The sequence below is a fragment of the Elaeis guineensis genome, chromosome 1 (assembly GCF_000442705.2).
Source record: "Elaeis guineensis isolate ETL-2024a chromosome 1, EG11, whole genome shotgun sequence".
NCBI classification, from domain to species: domain Eukaryota; kingdom Viridiplantae; phylum Streptophyta; class Magnoliopsida; order Arecales; family Arecaceae; genus Elaeis; species Elaeis guineensis.
The window spans coordinates 153,626,247-153,649,246 of record NC_025993.2 but is presented as its reverse complement, the minus strand read 5'-3'; the positions used below and the strand labels follow the sequence as shown (position 1 = coordinate 153,649,246).

At 41.8% G+C, this 23,000-nt stretch overlaps 1 protein-coding gene across 1 annotated transcript; it reads right to left on the bottom strand.

Annotated features, from left to right (window-relative positions):
• Nucleotides 1–1,180: 1,180 nt before the first annotated feature.
• On the bottom strand, nt 1,181–3,836 carry LOC105039093 (uncharacterized). The gene has a single exon (XM_010915093.4). It carries the CDS (start codon nt 3,644–3,646, stop codon nt 1,691–1,693), a length of 1,956 nt encoding a protein of 651 aa, XP_010913395.1. The 5' UTR covers nt 3,647–3,836; the 3' UTR covers nt 1,181–1,690.
• Between the last annotated feature and the right edge of the window lie 19,164 nt (nt 3,837–23,000).

Genomic DNA, 23,000 nt, shown 5'->3' with positions numbered 1-23,000 from the left:
TGACTTGCCCGGTGGCAGTAGATCCTGCTCCATACAACTCAAATCCTGCTCCACTGACTTGAACCCTAATCCATCTGACCTGGATTTTGATTCATCCGACCTAAATCCTACATCCAACTCGAACCTAAGCCCCTTCAACCCAAACTCCAACCCTACCCTACTCAAATCTAGGTAAATCAACCCCTTCAATGATATTTGATTATCCCTACTCATATTCAAACATATCTGTTCAAACTCTTGTCCCATCAATCCAACCCCTCCTTAGGCTCATCACATCCTCACTAACATGATTTAATCTGATCTGAGAACCAAACATCACAAATGAGACAAGTTACCCCCGCATCAGTGCAGTGGATTCTTACCTATGGAGACGCACTACCATAAAATTATAACCATCTTGGTCCCAACAAATGGAGAAGAAAGAACCAACACAATAGCGAAAAGAGAAATTCTTTGTGCACCACCTATGATGTGGAGTACACCACTTCATCCTATTGAATCACGTAGCCACCGCTTTTCAATACGTATTTAACATCTGTAGTTCTATTTTTTCATTTAAAATTTTGAATGATAAAAATATCCTTCTTAAAAATTATGACATCTTTTCTTAAAAATTATGACACCCCTCGACAAAAATTATGACATCCTTCTCTTCCGAAAAAATTATGACACCCATTCATAGAATTATGACATTCTTTCATAAAAATTATGACATCCCTCCTTTACAGAATCATGACATATCTTCAAAAAAATTATGACACATCTTCACAAAAATTATGACGTCGTGTGAAAAAATTATGATATTTTATGTAGAAAATCATAATTTCAATGCAGGATGCTATACTATCAACAAAGATGCCATAATTTTTTCGAAAGAAAAAAAATATCATAATTTTTAAGAAGAGATATTATAATATTTAAAAATATTTTTATTATTCAAAAATTTAAATGAAAAAATAAAACTGCGAACATTAAATGTGCGTTGGAAAACGATGACTACGTAGTCCGATAGAATGAAACAGTGCGCTCCACGTTAGATTTTTTATATCACGAGCGATGCACAAAAAATTTCTATGGCAAAAATGATAGAAAAGAAATTCAAGAGAGATCAGAAACTGAGAGGAAAGGAGAGAAGGAAAAAGGGGCATAAAAAGAAACTAGTTATCCGAAAAAAAAAAAAAATCTCATAAGGAAAATCTATATATCTTTATTACAAAACCTCCAGCATGTAAATCAATGAAAAAACTAAAACAAGAGACCACCAGCAGCGCATTCCAATAACAACCCCAGAAGCCACATCCAACGAATGACGAGCAAAGCAAGGCGAATTCCAATAACAACCCCAGAAGCCGCATCCAACGAATGACAAGAGCAAAGCAAGGCGTGAGGAGGCCTTTCCAAAACACCCAGCCGCCTAATTACCTAGTTTCTTTTTTTTTGATAAAAAAACAAGAGGCCCCTCGAGAACACGGTAAAACGAAATTTCCGGCTTTGCCTCTTCCCAAAATGCCCTAGAACCGTCTCGCTCCATAGGACAGTCTTTTTATGTAGTCCACTGAGATGCCCGACCAGCTTTAATCCTATAGAAACAGATAATCTAGAAGACAATTTCAGCAGATCCTGCAGCTAAAGCCAAAACTTCTTTGCTTTCTCCTGAGAAAAGATCAGAGAACCATCAAATCACTAGCATCTACTGTAAATCCATGGTGGGCACGTACCCTGCCATCTTCATCTTGTGGTGAAGATCTTGCAACAGACCATAGATCGATTCAGTCTGGCTGTGAGACTTGTCACGCACCACAAAGACATGAACCTTATCGCCCACCTCAATCCAACTGCATCCTGGTTGCTTCTTGAGTCCCCTATCCTTCATCTTTAGCCTAATCCTTGCTGCTTCCTTCCATCTCCCAGCCGATGCACAGATGTTGGATAACAATGTGTAAGTCCCAGCATTGTTAGGCTCCGCCTCCAATAGCTTCTTTGCTGCCAACTTCCCGATCTTCACATCCCCATGAACATTACAACCACCAAGAAGCGCTCCCCACACGCAAGCAGATGAAGGTTTAACTTTAAGCTCCTTGATAAGACTTGCAGCTTCCTCGAGCCGTCCGGCTCGGCCACAAAGATCTATCAAACAAGCGTAATGCTCTTCTCGCACTTGGATCGATCCATCTTTTATCAGAGACCTGAAAATCTTAAGCCCCTCGACGACCAAACCCGAGTGGCTACAAGCGGAGAGCAACCCCACATAGGTCACATCATTAGGTTTGAATCCATTTCTTTTCATCTCTTCAAACAGCTGGACCGCTTCCCTGCCATTGCCGTGGTGGGCATATGCAGCAATTATTCCATTCCAAGACACCAAGTCCTTCTGGGGTAACAGGTCTAACACCTTTCTAGCTATACCGATTTCACCGCACTTTGAGTACATGCTTATGAGAGAAGATCCGACGAGGGGGTCAAATTGAAAGATGGTTTTGCTTATCATCTGATGGATCTGCATTCCTTCATGGAGTGCTGCTATGTTGCTAACAGCGTCCAGAACACTCACGAAAGTTCCTTGATTTGGCTTAATACCAGCGGCCAGCATTTCAGAGAAGATCTTCAAAGCCATCTCATTCTGCCCTTCCTGGATGTAGCCTGTTATCATTGTAGTCCAAGTGACTACATTTCTTTCGTCCATTTTATCGAATAATTCCTGAGCTAGCTTCAAATTTCCATTTTGTATAAATCCCGTGATCATCGTGTTCCAAGAAGGAATATCTCTACTAGGCATCTTCTCGAAGAGATCTAGAGCTTCACCAAGCCTTCGACTTTGGGCATAGCCCGATATCATGGCGTTCCAGGAGACCACATTTCTCTCCGGCATTTGATCGAAAATGTTGCGAGCCTCATCAACACTCCCGTTCTGTGACAACCCTGCGATCATTGCTGTCCACGAGATCACATCCCTCTCAGGCATCTGGCGAAAGAGCTTATAAGCCTCGTCGACCCTCCCTGACTGAGCCAGGGCAGTGATAATTGTGTTCCAAGACACCACATTTCTTGTGGGCATTTTCATGAACAAATCATAGGCCTTGTCGATGAGTCCATTCTCAGCATACGCGGATACCATGGTGTTCCAAGAGATCACATTCTTCTCCGGCATATGCTCGAAGAGCTTCTCGGCTTCTTCGATCCGCTTCGACCGCACATACCCAGAGAGCAAGGCGGTCCATGTGACAACGTTCTTCTTGGCATCGGGGCGGTCGAAGAGATTGCGGGCCTCACGGAGCATACCGCACCGGATGTACCCGGAGATCATGGCGGTCCAGGAGATGACGTCTCGCTGGGGCGTTCGGTCGAACAACTGGCGTGCGTCAGCCATCTTGCCCTGGCTGCTGAGGTAGGTGATCAGGTAATTGGCGCGGGCCACATCCGGATTAGTGCTTCGGTCTCGATGGGACGTGGAGATGCGCGGGGCCGCATTGCTGGAGGAGGTGGTGGAGAGCGAGGATGGATGGAGAGAAGAAGAGCAGGGGGCGTGGCGGAAGGCGTTGGCGCGGGGAAGGTGGAAGAAGAGAGGGCGGAGGGCAGAGGAGAGAAGAGGTAAGAGTGATGCCTGGGTTTTCTTAATACGAAGGCAAGCAAAAGCTACGAATAACATCGCAGCAAAGAGGAGAGGGGAGTGCTGGCCGGATGCGTGATGGCCATGCCACGCTGCGCAAGGAAGCGCAACGCTCAGCTCCTGGGCGTGATACGTAGCCAACAATCCACATTACCGACCGTTTGATTGGTTTATTATAATTAGTTGTACGAGAGAGACGCAGACTGTTATCAGCATTCACCCAAGTGCACTGTTCACTAAGGTTTTTTTTTTTTTTGAAGTCCATTTTTATGGTTTATATATAATGGAAAGATTTTTTTTGAAGTCAAAAAGCAGTGATTCTGAGCAGATAATGTTGTTTTTTTCTTCAATATTAATTGTTACTTTTTAATTGATAAATAATTTTAACTATTATGATAATTAATAATAGTTTTGGATTAGCACCTTTACAATGATATCGTGGTATTACTGAAAGCCTTGTTACCAACTAGTAATTGCACCTAATTATCTTAGGTAATGTTTGATTGCCCTTATTCTAGATGAAATAAAGACTTACTCCACCTTATTCTCCCAAACACTTTCTAAAGTGATGGTGGGCCCCACAAGAATATCAATTCCGATTAACCTGCATTAATTGTGCATTAATTGCATCTCATTCCCATCTACCTTGAATAAGCTATTCCATGTTAGATCATAAAATAGTTTATTCTAGATCTTTAATGAGAATTAATTGCACCTTATTTTAGATTAGAAAATATTACTGTATTAATTGCACCTTATTCCTAGTAGAATAGCAGATTTTTAACCAAACAGAAATCTATAATAGGCATGGTGAATGACTATTCTCTGAAAATTCGTATTCGTATTTCAGAAATACCAAATGGGCTACCAAACAATACCCTAGTGATTAGTCAAAATAAGGTTTCATGATCTCAAAGAAGATCTGGTGAATGTTTATACAAAATTTATTTTTTATTTGTGAATGATGATAATAAGATAAACAACTTGCAATTAATTATTTTTCATCCAGGGAAAAAATTGAAACCAATTATAATTGAGTATAAGCAAGGAACAAAAATTATAGTTTCCTTAGAGGTGACAAATTCAAGTATTTTTTTATTATATGTTTATTAAAATTTATCTGTTTAAACCCAATCCGGATGTAGCCTATACTAATACATGTATCGGGATTTGTTTTAATTGGTTTAATTTAATATGGACTCTGATTAAAGATAGGTCTTCAATAAAATAATAAAGATATATTTGATGGTTATTATGATGAAGTTAAACTCTACACGATCATTATGGATAATATCCAATAATAAAAAGACACTCCTATGGATTTAGTCTTTAACTCACTCGAGAGCTTATGAGGTTCTCTCTATCAGAAATACTTAGAGTTGGAATTGAAAAATCAAGATGCTACTCAACAACAGCGAGGAGCATATCCAGTTCGGTTTCTTATGGTTGTAGGTAAGCTGATTTGAGAGATCGCGGACAACATCGATGGTTTCTTTTTCAAGTAAGTTATATTATCCCATAAAATTCTAATATTATGATATTAGAGCCATATAGGGTACTTGACTTGAAAATTGAAGCCTTTTTATGCATATTAAGATTTCATGGACATAGATCTGATCAGCCACCTTGGTCGGTTGCATGAGATCGAAGTTCTCACGGTCAGTCTAAGGAATCGTTTGTGGATTCCATGGCAATAGATGTTTGTTTTATTTTATTTATTTATTTTCTAATGGACTTGAATTATTGTCTAAATAAATCAATAAATAAATAACTAATAGATGAAAATTAAAAGAAGAAGAAGGCACAATGGTGGAAAATAATAAGCACTGCTGTGCACCTCCCTCCTCCATCCAAATGGCCGGATCTCCGACAACTATAGGGACTTGTCGATGACAACTCCCTTGGCATTGGATGCATGTCTCCCATCCGAATGCAAAAAGAAAAGGGAGAGAAGAGAGGAAGGACCCGTCGGATCTTGGTAAATCTAAATTGGTGGTCCTCCCTCTTGATCGCTGGAAAAAGATGGTCGGAGACTTGAAAGATGGCAGTGGTTTGTTGATTCGGGCTTTTTCAACGACCGCCAATTAAATTTTTAAGGGAGATGAAAGGGGTGAAGATAGAATTATTGGATTTTGGCAAATCGTCAATTTTTCCTCCCTATCATCGGTGTAAATGGATGGTCAATCTTGGAAGAGATCGATGTTGGTCGATTAAGGCCTTCCGATGGCTGTCGATTAGAATTTGGAGGGGAGGAGTGCTGATTTTTGGCTTCTCCTTCATTGATCACCCATCAACTATCCCATTACCAGCACATCGATGGTCGCGATGTGGTCTCAGGCCAACTGCTCATGGTTGTGATTGGCCAGTGTCTCATCGATAGTGATTATAAAGATTAATCACTGGCCATAGGGGTTTTGGGTTGTAATAGAGAAAAGGAAACAAGGAAGAAGGAGGACTAATGGGTTTGGGTTTTGGATTTCGACCTAAAATTCAAAACTCGATTGATTCTTAAAAAAAATTTTTTTTGCAATTAAGCCCCTAATAAAGAACTTATTATATAAAGGTCTGTGTTAAATTGCACTTTGGTCCCTATAAAAAAGTTTATTGTATAAAGATCCTCTGATAATTATGATAAAGTCCTTATTATATGGTTTTATTGCATAAAAGTTTAAAAATTTATACATTATATGTTAATTTATGTGCTATTTGACTTGTTTATATGTAAAAAAAGTATTGCGGGCCTATTACATTACTCTTGATAATGTATTCTTGTCAAGTTTTGTTTGTAAAGTTTATTGGCACTATTTATAAAGAATTAAAAGTTTTTGATTTGATTGATTCGATGCGATTATCAAAGTGATCACAAATAGGTAAAATCAAATTTTTTTTATAATATACAACTATGGATAAATATAATTAATCTAATAAGATTTTAATGGTATCATAATTATGTCTAAACTATTAAAATATTGATTAGCTTTCAAAATAGCATCTTCATGTTCGATATTTAGACAGATAAAATGACAGGAGTGTATAGATCGAGTAATATTTTTTTATAACCAAAGATATATTGCTTGTATCCAATATATATGTCTTGTTACGTTCATTAGTAATATAATATATTACTAAATGAGTATAACCACTAGCATATTAATGAAAGAATAAGTATCCTATAAGCCAATCACAAGGATAATGTGATGGAACTTTTTTGTATCATTTTTTAACTCATATAATGATATTTATTCTGATAATAATAAAATGATGCATTATAATTTATCATTTCAGTTGCATCTTTCTATATTAAAGATTACGATGAATCTCAAAAGTTGGGGCAATGATTTTAGAAGATATGAATGGATCATGCCAGTGAGATTTAAAATTTTAAAATCTTAATTTTAAACATTTCTGATCGTGGGAGCATTGAGTCAGAGATCAATGTTTCAGATAAACTGGTACATCCTATGTATGCTTGATGGTGAGGATGGCTAATCTCACAAGCCACTTGTATGGAGATACTAATATAAGGATGTGGATGTTCATTAAGAAATGAATTCACTGAATTGACTCATCGACAAAGAACTTATATGCATGTCAAAAGATAGTTCTCTAAGTGAAAGTTGTGCAAAAGTGATCCTTAGATCTGAGACCACCATAAAACCTTGCGTATATGAACTCATATTTTAGTTCACACTCAATCATGATATTAAGTCATAAATAGAATGTTCTAGATATAGTGGAGTGTGTATAGATGTTATGAGTCAACAAAAAATTGATAACTCTTAGTAAGAGGAGATGACATCCTATATATTCTCATCTTTAGATAACTTTGGAAGACTTTGGTCAAAACAAAATGAAGATTAGATAGGACTTCTAATACTTCATTAGAATTATCATTGATTAATAAGGAATCGACAAGAATACATGTTTGAGTTTGATATAAATCCATATTCATGAATATATTCAGAATGTAGGATAATCGAAAGATTGAATTATACGGTAACTTATCACTGAATGATATATTTAATATTTTTATCAAATTTTATATCTTTTGAATAGTCATGATACATTGCTAGATATCAATATTGACTTGTTAATTTAAATGGGTTAATGATCTTAATTCATTCTTCAATTAGAAGGTTTTCTAGTTGTTAAATTTGGATCGGCATGAATTGAACCTTAGTCGGTTAAGAACGGATCTAATCGAATTAGGTCAAGATATATTCAGACCTACTGCTAACTAGATGTGGAGTCCAATGGATTACACACATAAGAAAATAGATCAAACAGTTGATTTAATAAGGTTGATTGGATCAATTGATTCAATTGGTTAACTGATGAACATGCTAGCACATGTGGCTAACCCTAGCTCTTATTTTTGGATTGAATTCGGTTCGAATCTGATTTAATTTATGAACCAAATTAATTAGATATTAATTTGGATTAACCTCTGATGTGGGAAGGCATTAGAGGGTGCCACATGGCCCCTTTTGGCATTGATATGATAGAGTCCAAGGGGCAATGGACTCTATCTCAGCATTGGTGTACAATATGATAGGCGCAGCTTTATCTTGGCTTGGAGGGACCTATAGAGTCCTTCTAGATGGGGTTTAAGATCCATGAGGAAGCTTATCCAGCTCTCTATCAGTCTAGCATCTGTTTTAAGGCATGAGGTGGCTTGATATGGCATGGAAGAGGAGGAAAAATTAGCATACGCGCACGAGAGTTATGTAGATTTCCCAAAGAGGCATGATAAGAGTCCTTCTGCTTTAAGACAAAAGGAGACACTTATTAAGAGAGTCATAGATTTAAATTAGATAAGGCTTTTCTTCTATATGGCAAAATTTGAAAAATATCTGATTTATGAAAAGATGCCAAGAGCATCTCTCCGATGGCGCACGCATGGAAAAGCTGCAAAGTGACGTGTCGTCCCGAAGAGTCCTTCTATTAAAAGGCTCTTATATTTTTTGATATACTTTTTTGTGGGGTAGTTGGGGTAGATGAAAAGTTACTTCTGGCACCCTCTCTTCAACTATAAAAAAGGGGTGGCAGATGGAAGGAATTCATCTCAAGCAATCTGCCTTATCTTATCTTATTAAGACAAAAGTCTTCTCCCTCTCTTCCTACATCCTTAGCCTTTTAGGACAAGACTTTCTAGCCTAATACAAGTCTAATTAAATTTAAGATAAGACTTTAGAGGATCCTAAAAGGGCTAGCCAAGTAGCCAAGAAGTCAAGAGGAGGTTCGAGTCAGGTTCGAAAAATAGTGTGACCTAACCGAGTCAGGGTGAACTCAAATCTGGCGTTTGGGCTCGAAAAGAGTATCTCTTTGAATCAATTTTTATGTGGATCACCATTGAAGTGTAGACACTTAGATACCTCATGAAAATTGATCATCACCAAATAAGATTTTAATAGGTATATTTTCTATAGCTTCTCTTATGACCATGCTTTGATTGCTATTATCAAGGTGTCCTAGGCATTAAGGTTTTGGTACATCCGAATATTTTGAATAAAAAGTTTAAATGTCTAACTATTTCGCTGTGCCACCAAAATCTAACAGAACACTTGATTAAAGGAGAGACATAATGATGCACCTGATTGTTCGTCAAAATTAAATATAAAAAAATTTATTTACTTTAGATAAAGTTTAATTAGTCTCATTATTTGATGATAATATAAGCATGTATATTTGCAGTATTAATTTTTATAATTATTGACATTAGCATAGAAATTTTTTTTTTCTTAATGGATCAAATTTCTTAGAATGGAAAAAAAAATAATGCTCATATTAGGATATAATAACCTTGGTCTGATGTTTGGAGTGGATAAATTTTCACCACTTACTGATGAAAGCATACCAGAGCAGAAGAGTTTTTTTAAAAAATCGAAGCATTTCAATCATCTTAGTTTGTTTCTAAGAAAATCTAACATGGTATATTAGGGGATCTATCCCTTCATGTTATAAGGCACATGATTTCTTGGATGCCGTAGAGTAGCAATTTGTAAGCTTTGACAAGGCAAAATTAGTACACATAAGTATACTATGGAGATGAGCAATATCGTAGCATAATTAAATGATATTAGGATTTTTATATCAGATGCATTCTTGATCTACTTTCTCCTCACTTCTCTTCTATCAGAATACTATTTCTTTAAGTCTCGTATAATATACATAATGAGAATTGGATAGTTAATAAATTACTAATCAAATGTGTGCATGAAAAAAAGAGATTGAGAGAGAAAAATATAGAGAGCATAAATTTTATTTTATATCAAGCCCATGGAAGAGTAGATAAAAAAAATGGTATACTTAAAGCAAAAGAAAAGAAAACATTAACTCTGGTATCATGTAAGGTCAACAATAAGGTGATTAAATGCTTTTTTTTATAGAAAGGAGAGTCACCTAAAAAAACTGCATAAAGTATGAAAAGTGGTTGGAAAGAAAAGATATCCTTTACTCTTATATGTATTTTGAGTCTAATTTAGTAAATATTTTTAATTTTATCTGATGGATTGACTCTAATGTATCCATGCACATTGCCAATGACTTATATGGCTATCCATCAAGAAGGCCTCCATTTGAAAGTGAATGATCCATTATCATTGAAAATTAAGTACATTCACTTATCAGTATATTTGGATGCTATATGATAGTCTTAGATTTTGAAGTTAATTTTTATATTCTTTTGAAAACTTTTTTTTGCTATGGCATCGAAAATTGAAACATACCTTCGAAGAAAGAGTCTAAAGACTAGTGAAAAATAGAATCTTAGGATCATTAAACTTTAGGGTTTATTAATTTTATGACATGTGTTGACTGCATAAACGAAGCAAATACACAGATCTAAGAAGGGTGCTAGAAGGAGTATAAGAATTTTGAAAATCATTCACATTCTTGTATGCAAATCTTTTCTTCATATTTAATGTATAAAAATATTTTGTTACATTCATTGATGATTATTTACGAGATATATTGTTCCTTCTATTTGATAGGACTAATATTTTTATGGTCTTTAAGAAATTCAAAATAGAGATAGAGAGATAATTAGAAAAAATGATTAAAATAGTTAGATTTAGTAGAGATGGTAAATACTATGGTAAACATATAGAGATGGAACAATGGCTAGCTAGAGCCATTAGCGAAATTTCTAAAGGACAATGATATTATGTCTTAGTACATATATCAAGCATACCAGATCAGAAGGGTTAGCTAAGAATCAAGCGCTTAAAGAAATTGTTCGGATTATGATAAATTATTTTATCTTATCTATTTTCTTATGGGATGAGGCTGAAAGATAGCTATGCATATATTATATAATATCCCTACTAAGGTAGTTAAAATGACTCTTTATGAGCTATGGATTGGTAGAAAATCTAGTTTGAGATATATACATATATAGGGATGTCTAACTGAAGTCAAAGTTTACAACCTATAAGAAAAGACTTTTGATCTCAAAATGGCCAATGGTTTTTCATTGGTTATTTAGAGAGGTCAAAAGGGTATAGAGGATGGTGATTTTAATTAGTGAAGTGGAGAATCTTGAGACACTGTCTTTGAGGAAATACAAGACATAAATTTTAGGCTTGAAAAGTAGATTGAAGTGATGATTTATATTGTTATTTCTCAAGATAATATTCAGAAGAGACCACTACTTCATCGACTTCCACTCCATAAGATTTTTATTGCCAAAGAAGCAACTGTCCAACTACTGCAATAAGTGGATCAAAGGACAGCTCTTTAAAAATATTTTAGAATAAAAAAATCTACTATACGTCCAGATTATATGGTATACGTGACTGATTTGTGTGAAAAGGATGAAGACTCTGAGATGTTCTTGTAAGCTATGAAAGATGAGAACTTTTTACAATGATTGGATGTTGTGAAAGAAGTATCGGACTCTATAAATAACAATTATGTTTGAGAATTAGTTGATCTACCTAAAGAAGTGTGATCAATAGGTTGTAAATGAGTTTATAAAACCAAAAGGAATTCCAATAGTAAGGTTGAATAGTATAAGGTCAGACTTGTGGCAAAGGGGTTCACTTGAATGAAAGGCATTGACTTTGAGATATATTCTCCCTTTTCATCCAAAGATTTTTTTCGGGTTGTCATGGCTTTAGTAGTTTATTTTGATTTAGAATTGCGTCATATAGATGTGAGAACAATTTTTCTCAATGGTGATAGAAAGGAAGAAGTTTACATGAAAAAATTCGATGATTTTGTTATCAGTAGATAAGAGCGCATGGTTTGCAGATTAAAAAAATCTATTTATGGACTTAAACAAGCTTCCAGATATGGTATCTCAAATTTAATGAGATAGTTACTTCTTTGGGTTTGAAAAAAATACTATTCGTTGATGTATATACCCAAAGATTAGTGGGAGTAGGTTCATAATTTTAGTATTATATGGATAATATTCTACTTACCAGTAGTGATTTTAGTCTATTTAAGCAATCCAAATAATTTTTATTCTAAAATTTTGAGATGAAAGATATAGATGAAGCCATGTTATGTTATCAATATTGAGATTCATAGAGATAGATCCGTACAGTTACTTGGACTATCTAAAGGACTTAAGTGTCTAGTGTAATAAAGAAATTTGGGATAAAAAAATGTTTCCTTGAGGTTACTCCTATTATAAAGGATGATAATTTTGTTAAACTTCAATATCCAAGAAATGAGATAGAAAGAGAGAAAATAAAGTTCATAACTTATACATCTATTGTTGGGAGTTTGATTTATGCCCATATTGGTATGCATCCAGATATTATTTTTGCTACATCAATGTTCGGATATTATCAATATGATCTAGGGTTGGAGCATTGAAAAGTCACAAAAAAGTCATGCATTATTTATAAGGTATAAAAGTTTACATGCTCATATATAGTCGATCTGATCATCATAAAGTAATAGACTATTAGGATTTGAATTTTGTTATATGCACCAACAATAGGAAGTCTACCATCAGATTTATCTTTCTATATGAGATGCTATATCATAGATGAGTGTGAAATAAGATGTTGTTCACTATATCCATTATGGAAGCAGAGTATGTAGCCTATATGAGACTTCCTCATAAACTATATGGTTATAAAATTTTATCATAGGACTTAAAATTTTTGACTCTATTAACTAACCGATAAAGATATACTATGATAATAGTTCTACAATAAGATTCAACTAAAGAGTGCAAGGATCAGCAGATATATTGATATTAAATACTTGGCTTTTAGTGAGAGAATAAAAAGTACAGTATTTGTGGAACATATTAATAAATAACTGATAATTATAGGTCCACTAACTAAAAGACTCTCTCAAGATTTTGAGGGATCATGTGGCTTATTAACTTATTTTATGATTAATATATATTGGACATTATATATAAAGTTATCACATTTGATTTTATAATAAACTTTAGTTTATTTTATGCTAATCAATTTTTTACCATATGATATAAAAAAATTAAGAAATAGACATAAAATTTTATCTATTCATAAAGTAAAATTTTACATAAAGAATTTAATTATAAGATGTCATTAGTGTTATGATATATGGAAGGTCATTTGTTGATTAATGATTTATTTGCTGTCATAATTTATACTGATGATTATTTTGTAATTATGTATATAGTATATATCCTATGAAGCAATTATATTTTTAAATATGAATCTACATCCATTTTCTAATTATATAAAATTTTATTAAAGATTTTTAAAATATTTTAAATAATTAAAATGAAGAAGATTATATTAGGTTAGACCAAGTGGGGGAATATTGAAATTTATTCGCTACCATAATTCGCACTGATGGTTATTTTATAATTATATATACAGTATATATCCTACGTAATAATTATATTTTTAAATATGAATCTATGTCAATTTTTTAATTATATAAAATTTTATTAAAGATTTTTCAAAATATTTTAAATAATTAAAATGAAAATGATTATCTTAAGTTGGATCAAGTGGGTGAATATTGAAATTTATTCGATTAAGCCTCATCCGGATATAGCCCACACTAACATGCATTGGGATTTATTTTAGTTGATTTAGTTTGATATAGACTATGAAACGATAAGCCTTCAATAAAGTGATAAGGATATACTTAATGGTTATTATGATAAAGTTAAACTTCACATAATGTTTATAGATAATGTCTATTTCAATTTTTATAACTGATTCAGATATTATCTCTAATAGATGCCTAAATCTAGATAAATAAAATAAAAATATATCATATACTATAAATCTATAACATTGCATTGATCATCTTGTCAACTTAAGAACTCTATGGCATGCTACAAGCATGAACCTTACCAGAATGACTAGCATATAAAATTGTATTTTTGGAAAAAAAAGATACCTTGAAGTATATTAGAAAAAGATATTCCTACGGGCTTCGTCCCCAACTCACCCGAGAGATTATGAGCTTCTACTATTGGGAATACCTAGAATTGAGATTAGAAAACCAAGATGCTGCTTGATAACAATGAGGAGCACATCTAGTTCGGTTTATTGTAGTTACACATAGGATGATTCGAAAGATGACGAATGGCATCAATGGCTTCTTCTTCAAATTCTATTATTCTATAATGTTCTAACAATATTTTCTCCAAAGAGAGAAAAGAACTTTCTTGAGAGTTACACAATCATTCCACCATAAGCATTAACATTGGAAACTTCTTGGTGAATAGTTTGCTCTGTACTCACCACGAAACTGTGTATCCTGTCCTATCCTTTGTAACTGTTGCGGCCAATCCCCTCGTCGCCTGGTCGTCGGGAGCGAGCGCCTGCAAAAGAAGTCCGCACTGACCGGAGGTGGCTCCGGCGGGGACCCTCCGACGGTCAAGTCAGAGAGAAGATTAGGCAACAGTAGAAAAGAATCAAGAAGCTCAGTGAGAGAGAGAGAGCGAGAGCTAGAGAGGAAGAGTTCAGGGGTTTCGAAAAGAACCTTCTCCAGCACTGTTGCCTTCTCCATTTTATAGTAGGGCGCGGCATGGCGCTGTCATTAATGACGCAGACAATGAGAGAATTATCAAATCGTCGAAGACTGTCAGAGCCATCGTGAGGCTGTCAAATCACCGTGGGGCTGTCAAATCACTAGGGTTGACCCATGCCTTAGGTGGGGTAATGCCCCAGGGCGGCGATGCCACACGTCGCTGTCAGGACGGACAGTCTCCAGCAGTCGTACGGTATTTGAAGGAGTCGACCGACTGTATGTCGGTGCCTGGTTGAGGAATGTCGGGTGAAAACCCAGGGACCCTCCGATGGTCAGTCGGGCACGTTGCGGGAGTCGGATATCGGGCTCCACAGTTCGGCCAGTCGGGAGCGGAGAGGGTCTGCCCGACCGACGTATACTCGATCGGTCAGTGTCGGCAGTCATCGGTCGGCAGAGTCGGGTGCTGGTCAGACGGGACCGACGGTGAGTCGGCATTAGGGGGATCAGTCGGTATATCCCAACAGTTGCCCCCCCACTCCTGAGTCGGATGGTGTGCTGGCCAGCGTCTTTGCGTGGGCGGCAGCATCGGGCGAAAGGAGTGGATATCCATCATATTGTGTCCCGACTCTGGCGACCGTACCGTTGGTTGGTCCGGTGTCAGGCATCTTATGAGTGTCAGGCGACTCATCGGTATCAGACGTCCCATCGGTGTCAGGCGACTCGTCGGTGTCAAACGTTCCGTCGGTGTCAGGCATCCCGTTGGTGTCAGACGTCCTATCGATGTCAGGCATCCCACCGGGAATAGAAACCGCCATTTTCGCCATCTATTCGGGAACGCGAACTGCCACGACTCTTCCGCCACATGGCGGGGAACCGTTGGGCCAAACTCGTTCAAGCGGATAGAGTCGACGTGGCCTGATCTGAGGCAGGTGTATTGAACCGTCGAGCCGAAGGAAGGCCCAGATGTCGCCACGCATCACGATCTGGGAGATCCTCGCTAGTCGTGCCTTCATCTCGGCCGTCGGGGGACACTATATATACAGGGTCACTTGCATCCGGATTTTTACTTTCCAAACTTACTGTCGAGACTCTGGTTGAGCGGTCCCTTGCCTCAGGTAACCGTCCCCATTGTCCTTTGTTCTCTTCCTCGCTTCCTCGTAGTCCTCCTCTTTCTTTCTCTTTTATTCTTTGACCTCTGTTCCGGCGTAATGGCTAGAACATCTCCTCGAGGAAGTCGGTCGGGGAACCCGACTGACGATTCTCGATCGACCTTGAAGGTGGAGGTCTCTTCACTTTCGGGGTCGAACGTTGATCGGCTCCGGGAGCAGTACTACATCCCGGAGCAATTTTAGCTGTTCGCCCCTAGAGCCAATGGTTGGGTTAACAGCTCGCCTGAGGGCCAGGTGGCCTTCTACGTCGAGGACCTCCGGACCAGTCTTCGCTTCCCGATTTCGGAGTTCGTCCGGAACGTGCTGGACTACTATGGGCTATGTCCGACGCAACTTGCACCGAACTCAGTCCGACTGGTAGTCAGCTTTGCCCTGTTGTGTCGGCTTTTGCCGACCAACCTTCGGATTTCACTCTTTCGAGTTTTTTTTGTTCTCTGACCCCATTCTAAAGCCCAAGGGTGGTGGTACTTCAATCCTCGGAAGGGTCTCTCCTTCATTATCGGTCTTTCATCATCGATTCATGGATGGAAGAACCAGTTCTTCTTTGTCTCTTCTTCCATTCCTTGGGGGTTTCCTACCCATTGGGGGGACCCCCGAACCCAACCAAACGAGAACAGTCGGGTGGAGGCCGGAGATCGGGAAGACTTCCACCGTCTGAAGGACATCTTGATGCCGAAGCAGAAGGAGCTCGTCACCGAGCAGGCCCTGTACGATGCCAGTCTCAGCTCGATGCCCCACCTAGGTCTGTGTCTTTGCTGTTGTTGTATTTTTTTTTTGATATTGATCGTCTATTGTCGTTGCAGATATGCCGCCAAGGATAAGGTTGACGACAGCCGACATCCGACAGCATACGACACGCAAGAGGCCGGCGCAAGGGGTCGAACCATCGCGGCCTCCCAAGAGGACTCAGGTAGCTCCGTCGAGCGAGCCGGCTGGGGCAGAGGCGGGGCCTGGCTCCGAACGGGCGTCGGATCGGGAGCCCGTCATTGCACTGTCGGTGCCGACGGTGCCTGTTGAAGTCCCATTCGAGGGACCATCGGCCGAGGGAGCAGCCTCGCCCGAGGGATGGGCGGCCGAGGAATCGGTCGAGGGTGTGCCGGCTGCTCAGCCGGTAGAAGAGATTCGGGAAGAGGCGTGCGAGCCTGAACAACCTGCGTCGGCGACTACCGCACCTTCGGGAGGGACCCAGTCGGGCTCGAGCATGCCCTCCTTTTCCGACGTCAGGGCCTGGGTGTTCGCGCGGGGGAAGGCCCCGATGGCATCCGACGATGATAGGAGGTCGGCCGGGGGCGGAGCGTCGACCGACTCCCTGTTTCCCGAAGGGACATCGGCCCTGGCCAACCATGACTTGGCCAGGAGGCTATGCCCGGTGCTCATCCTTCCGACCGACGTCGAGGCCATGAAGAATCAGTGGGTATCCGACATGCTATCCTCCTTCTACCCGACTATGATCCGGGTAAGTCTTCCTCCTTTCCGTTTTCGTTATCATTTTTCGTAAGTTCGGTCTTCTGACGGTCGGCTTCATTTTTTGCAGCTGATTTATAATATATTCGAGCTGGAGGCCAGATATTGAAGATTCGACGATCTGCGCGCGGCCTGGAAGGATAAGGCCATGGCTGTCGAGGCCGATAAGGTCATACTAGTCGACCAGCTGCAGCAGTCGGTCGATCGGGAGGCTCGGCTTGAGAGGGAGATCTCCCACCTCACCGAGGAGGTCTCCCGACTCACAGGCGCTCTGGCCGCTTCGGGGATCGAGCTACAGTCGGCCCGGGATGACGCCAAGCGGAAGTCCCGCACCGTTTGTCGGCTGCGTCATGAGCGGGATGACTTCGCCAAGGAGCTCAAGGCCGAACGCGAGCAGCTCCGAATATGCCTAGGAAACCTCGCTAAGGCTGAAGAGAACCTGTCCACCGCTCAGGCCGACGCGGACATCGCAAGGGCGGAGGCGGAGTCGGTGAAGGAAGCCATGGGTCAGGCTGTGGAGGACTTCCGCGACTCCGAGGAGTACCGGGAGGAACTTCTGGAGAGCGGCTTCCTCTCGTACCCAATGGGGTACGAGGATGCTCGGGAAGCCGTCCAGAGCTTGTATCCGGAGCTCGACCTCAGTAGCATTGTGCCGCCAGAGTTGGAGGCCCAAGTTGTGGAGGAGATGGCTGACCCATCGTCGGAAGATTGCACTGCCGTGGTAGAGGCCGACGTAGATCAGTCTACCGAAGGCCAGGCGGCTCCGACTCCCGAAGCGGCCCCGACTCCTGAAGCCCGAGTGGATGCACCGACCGCCCCCAATCTTCGCTCGATGGAGGAAGTCGACTCTGGGGATTAGTCGGTCTTTTGTTTTTACTTTTGTTCGGTATACTTGTAATTGGGTTTCGGCCTAATTTTGTAAACTTAGCTCGAGCATCAATAAAATCAAAATCTTTTTAACTTTGACTCTTCTTCTTCTTTCTTTTTTTTTTTGTCTCTATGTATCCTAGGACGTGTCTGGTGTGATTCGTCGAAATGTTTTTGAACGCATAAGTCATGAGCCTGACGTATTAGTTAGGACGTTCGGTAGGATCCTAGGTAACGATCCGGAATAGTCGGTAGTGCACGCCGTGGCAAAGGCAGAGCAAACTCCGACTTTAGATCAGCCTCCCGACTGTTGTATGACCCGACAGTCGAGAGCTTGAGTCGAACGCTCGTCGCTCGGACGTGAGTCGGGCGTGTTCGTCGAGTCGACGGTCGACCGATCTCTGGACATAGCTTGATGGCCAGATCATTCTGTAGGATCCGATTGTCGAATGTTGTCTGATGCGTTCAGTCGGATGGCGTGTGACGCATTCAGTCGGATGGCGCGTGACGCATTCAGTCGAAAAAATGATGACAAGTCGAGTTTCCATTATCCAGACCTAGGTCGGGTACATACATCGCATCGTGTGATAAACGATGGTAAGTCGAATATCCTTCGATCGGTCGTGACCTGATCGGTAAGTTGTGAACACGACATTGGTCGCGTTGGTGCTTTGCCTTTCTTGGCCGGGGCCAAGTCGGCAAGTTAGTTGGTCGTTCCACCCGAGAGTTTGACTGTAGAAGAAGTGTGACTCCCATCGTTATGGATACATCGGTCCTCGTAAGTATCCGATGCATCGTTGGCGATCGGGCCGTTGATTTCTGATGGAACGTCGGGCCCAAGTCGGGGCGTCGGGGCTCATACTTCTGGCGAGCGCCGACCCTCAGTCGAAGAGTCGAGATTTCAGACTCCAAAATTTTGAAACTGAATTCGTATTCCGAATGAGGGGATACAAAGTTCACTGGTAGTACAACCTCAGATTGTCGGCATTCCAAGTCTGGGGGATGGCCGTTCCTTCTAGGGTCTCCAGTCAGTAAACTCTCGGCCCGTAGGTGTCCGCTACCTTGTAAGGTCCTTCCCAGTTCGGAGCTAACTTTTCCTGGTCTAGAGGCTTCGAGACTTCTGCCTTTCTTAGGACTAGGTCCTCAGGCCTGAAAAATTTCGGTTTGACTTTGGCGTTGTAGTATCGGGCTACTCTCTGTCGATAAAAAGCCATACGAAGTTGAGCCTCGCATCAGAGTTCGGGTAGGAGGTCCAGGTCGGCCCTCTGACACTCGGAGTTATCCGGCTCTTGATACTGCTCGACTTTAGTCGATGGTAGCTCGATCTCGAGCGGTATTATTGCCTCTGTCCCATAGGCTAAGTTGAAAGGAGATTCTCCGATTGGAACACGGGGTGTCGTTCGGTACGCCTATAGGACGGAATTCAACTCCTCGACCCAGAGGCTTTTGGCTTCATTCAGTCAGGTTTTAAGTCCATGCAGAATGGTCCGGTTGGTCACCTCAACTTCACCATTGGACTGTGGGTGCCCGACCGAGGTCAGTCGTGTGTGATATGGAATCTCGCATAGAAGTCTCTAAAGTCCTGGTTGTCGAATTATCGTCCATTGTCGGTGATAATGGTGTGCGGCAATCCGAACCTGAAGATGATGGACCTCTGGACGAAGTCTTCCATCTTCTGCTCGGTGATTTGTGTCAGAGGTTCAGCTTTCACCTACTTAGTGAAGTAGTCGATTGCGATGACTATGAACTTCCTCTAGCCAGATGCCGGAGGGAAAGGACCGAGTATGTCGATCCCCCATTGGGCGAAGGGCCACGGGGCGATAATAGGGGTGATTTGGTTGGCTGGTCGGTGTTGTATGTTGGCATACCTCTGGCACGGCTCACACCTCCGAACCAGTTCAGCTGCATCCTTCCTCATAGTAGGCCAGTAGTAACCCTGCCGTAGGACTTTGTAGGCCAAGGATTTGCCCTCCAAATGATTTTTGCAGATCTCTTCGTGTACTTCTCTGAGCACATAGTCCGCGTTGGTTGATCCCAAGCATCTGAGCAAGGAGAGGGAGAACGACCTTTTATAGAGTCGGCCATCCATTATCACGTATTGGGAGGCCGACCATTAGAGCCGTTTGGCCTCTGCGGGGTCTTCAAGGCTAATTTCGTCGGTCAGGTACCGAACAATCGGATCCATCCAGCTTGGTTCGGCAGCTAATTGTAGCACCTCCTCGACCCTGTCGATGCTCGGTTGCTCGAGATTCTCCACAAATGTCCGACCCAAGGCGTCGTAAGCTGAAGTCGCAAGTCTGGAGAGTGTATCGGCCCGAGCGTTCTCCGACCTAGGGATGTGGGAGATCTTGAAATATTTGAGGCATGCCACGAGATCTTTCACCTTCTGGAGATACTTTGCCATAGTCGGGTCTCGCACCTCGAATTCGCCCTTGACCTGCCCCACGATCAGCTGGGAGTCGGAGAAGACTAGGAGGCTGTCGATCCCAAGCTCTTTCGCCATCCTCAAGCCAACGAGGAGCGCCTCATACTCGACTTGATTGTTGGAGGCTTTAAAGTCGAATCGGAGGGCGTACTCAGTGACTACCCCCTCCGAGTTGGTGAGCAGGAACTCGGCCCCGCTCCCTCCAGCATTGGAAGCTCCATCGATGTGCAGTGCCCAGGTAGATCCGGGATCAGGCTCCGAGATTGCAACTTCTCCGAGGTTCCCGCCTTCCGACCCTTGGTCGGTTGTCGGGCACTCCGCAATAAAGTCGGCCTGGACCTGGGCCTTCAAGGCAGATCACGGTCGGTACTAAATGTCGAACTCGCTAAGCCTCATTGCCTATTTCGCCAGTCATCCCGATGTATCGGGGCAGTGCAATATCGCCCTCAGGGGCTGGTCGGTGAGGACCACGATGGCGTGCGCTTGAAAATACGGACGGAGTCATTGTGCAGACACGATCAGGGCGAATATCATCTTCTCCGTCTTTGAGTATCGAGCTTCAGCACCATGGAGCACTTTGCTGGTGTAGTATATAGGTTGATGGATTTGGCTCTCGTTCTCTCGGACGAGCACCGAGCTAACCGCTTCAGGAGAAGTGGCCAAATAGAGGTACAGCATCTCTCTGACTTCCGACTTCGCACGCAGTGGAGAGGAGGCTAGGTACCTTTTCAGGTCCTCAAAGGCCTGCCAGCACTCATCTGACCAAGAGAAGTCCTTCACCTGTCTCAGGGTTTTGAAGAACGGGAGGCATCTTTCAGCCGACCGAGAGATGAATCGGCTGAGTGCGATGATTCTTCTGTTCCGCTGCTGGACCTCCTTCTTGGTGTCCGGGTGCTGTATGTCGATGATTGCCTTTATTTTCTCAAGGTTAGCCTCAATTCCTCATTGAGAAATGAGGAACCCGAGAAACTTTCTCGAAGTCACCCCGAAGGCGCACTTAGTCGGATTCAACTTCATCTAGTGTTGTCGCAGAGTGCGAAAAGTTTTCTCGAGATCTCGAACGTGATCTGTAGTCTGCGCACTCTTTACCAGCATATCGTCCACATACACCTCCATATTGCACCCGATTTGGTCTTTGAAGATCTTATTGACGAGTCGCTGGTAAGTGCTCCAGCGTTCTTCAGCCCAAAGGGCATTACTCTGTAGCAGTAGAGGCCCTTGACGGTCACGAAGGCTGTGTGCTCCTCGTCTTCGGGCACCATCCGGATCTGATTGTATCCGGCAAAAGCATCCATAAAGCTGAGCAGTCGATGGCCGGATGTCGCATCTACCAGCTGGTCGATTTTCGAGAGTGGAAAGCTGTCCTTCGAGCAGGCACGGTTTAGGTCGGTATAGTCGATGCAAATCCTCCAGCTCCCGTTGGCTTTTTTCACCATGACGACGTTGGCGAGCCAATCGGGGTATGTAGTTTCTCTAACGAAACCCGCCTCGAGTAGCTTGTCCACTTCTTTGTTGATGGTCTTCTGTCTTTCAGGAGTAAAAGACCGCTTCTTCTGCCTCACCGGCCTCATTGCTGGGTCGATGTTGAGTCGGTATGTCATCGTCTCCGGGGGGATGCCCGACATATCCGCTGCTGACCAAGCGAATACGTTGGCATTGGCCTTCAGCAACTCCACTAGCTGTCGTCGCTCGGGGTCGGGTAATTGAGACCCGACCCAGATCACTCGTTCGGGATTCTCCGTTATCGGGATGGGAACAAGCTGTTCGGCCGGATCACCCCGTTCTTCCCCTTCCCGTTGGTCCAACTTGTCGACCGTCAGGGAGCCCTTTAATTCGTTGCTTTGAGCAGAGATCTGGAAGCATCGGCGAGCGAGCTGTTGATTTCCGCACATCTCCCCGACTCCATTTTTGGTCGGGAACCGAACTAGCAGATGATACGTCGAGACTATCGCCCTGAGGGCGTTTAGTCCAGGCCTTCCAAGTATGGCGTTGTAGGCCGAAAGTACTTGGACGACCGCAAAGGTCAAGTGGACTATGCTTTGTCGTGGTTTGGTTCTAGCCGTCACGGGCAAAGTAACTTCCCCCTCCACTGTGACAGCATCTCCAGCAAAGCCTATCAGGGGTGTAGAGACTCTCTTGAGCCGGTCGGCCGACAGTCGCATTCGGGAGAAGGTTGAGTAAAATAAAATATTCGTCGAACTTCCATTATCTACAAAGATCCTTCTTACATCATAATTTGCTATTATTTTCGAGACAACAACAGCGTCGTCATGGGGAGTTTGGATACCCCGATCATCTTCATCTGTAAAAGTAATTACATCGTCTTCGCGCAGCTTCTTCATCGGCTCCCCTCCAGCAGTCGTCCCCGGGCCCAGTCGTTTGGAGATCATGTTGATGACCTCGGCCGTAGGCTGGTTATTCGTTGCTTCTTCAGTCGGCTGGGGTCATCGGTCGATGACGGGTCGAGTCAGCGGGTTTCTTCGAAATTTGCCGAGATATCCTCGACGTATGAGGGCCTCGATCTCAT

Bases quoted from the DNA above. Each gene is read 5' to 3' on its own strand.
- LOC105039093 (XM_010915093.4), bottom strand. From the start codon at position 3,646: ATGTTATTCGTAGCTTTTGCTTGCCTTCGTATTAAGAAAACCCAGGCA.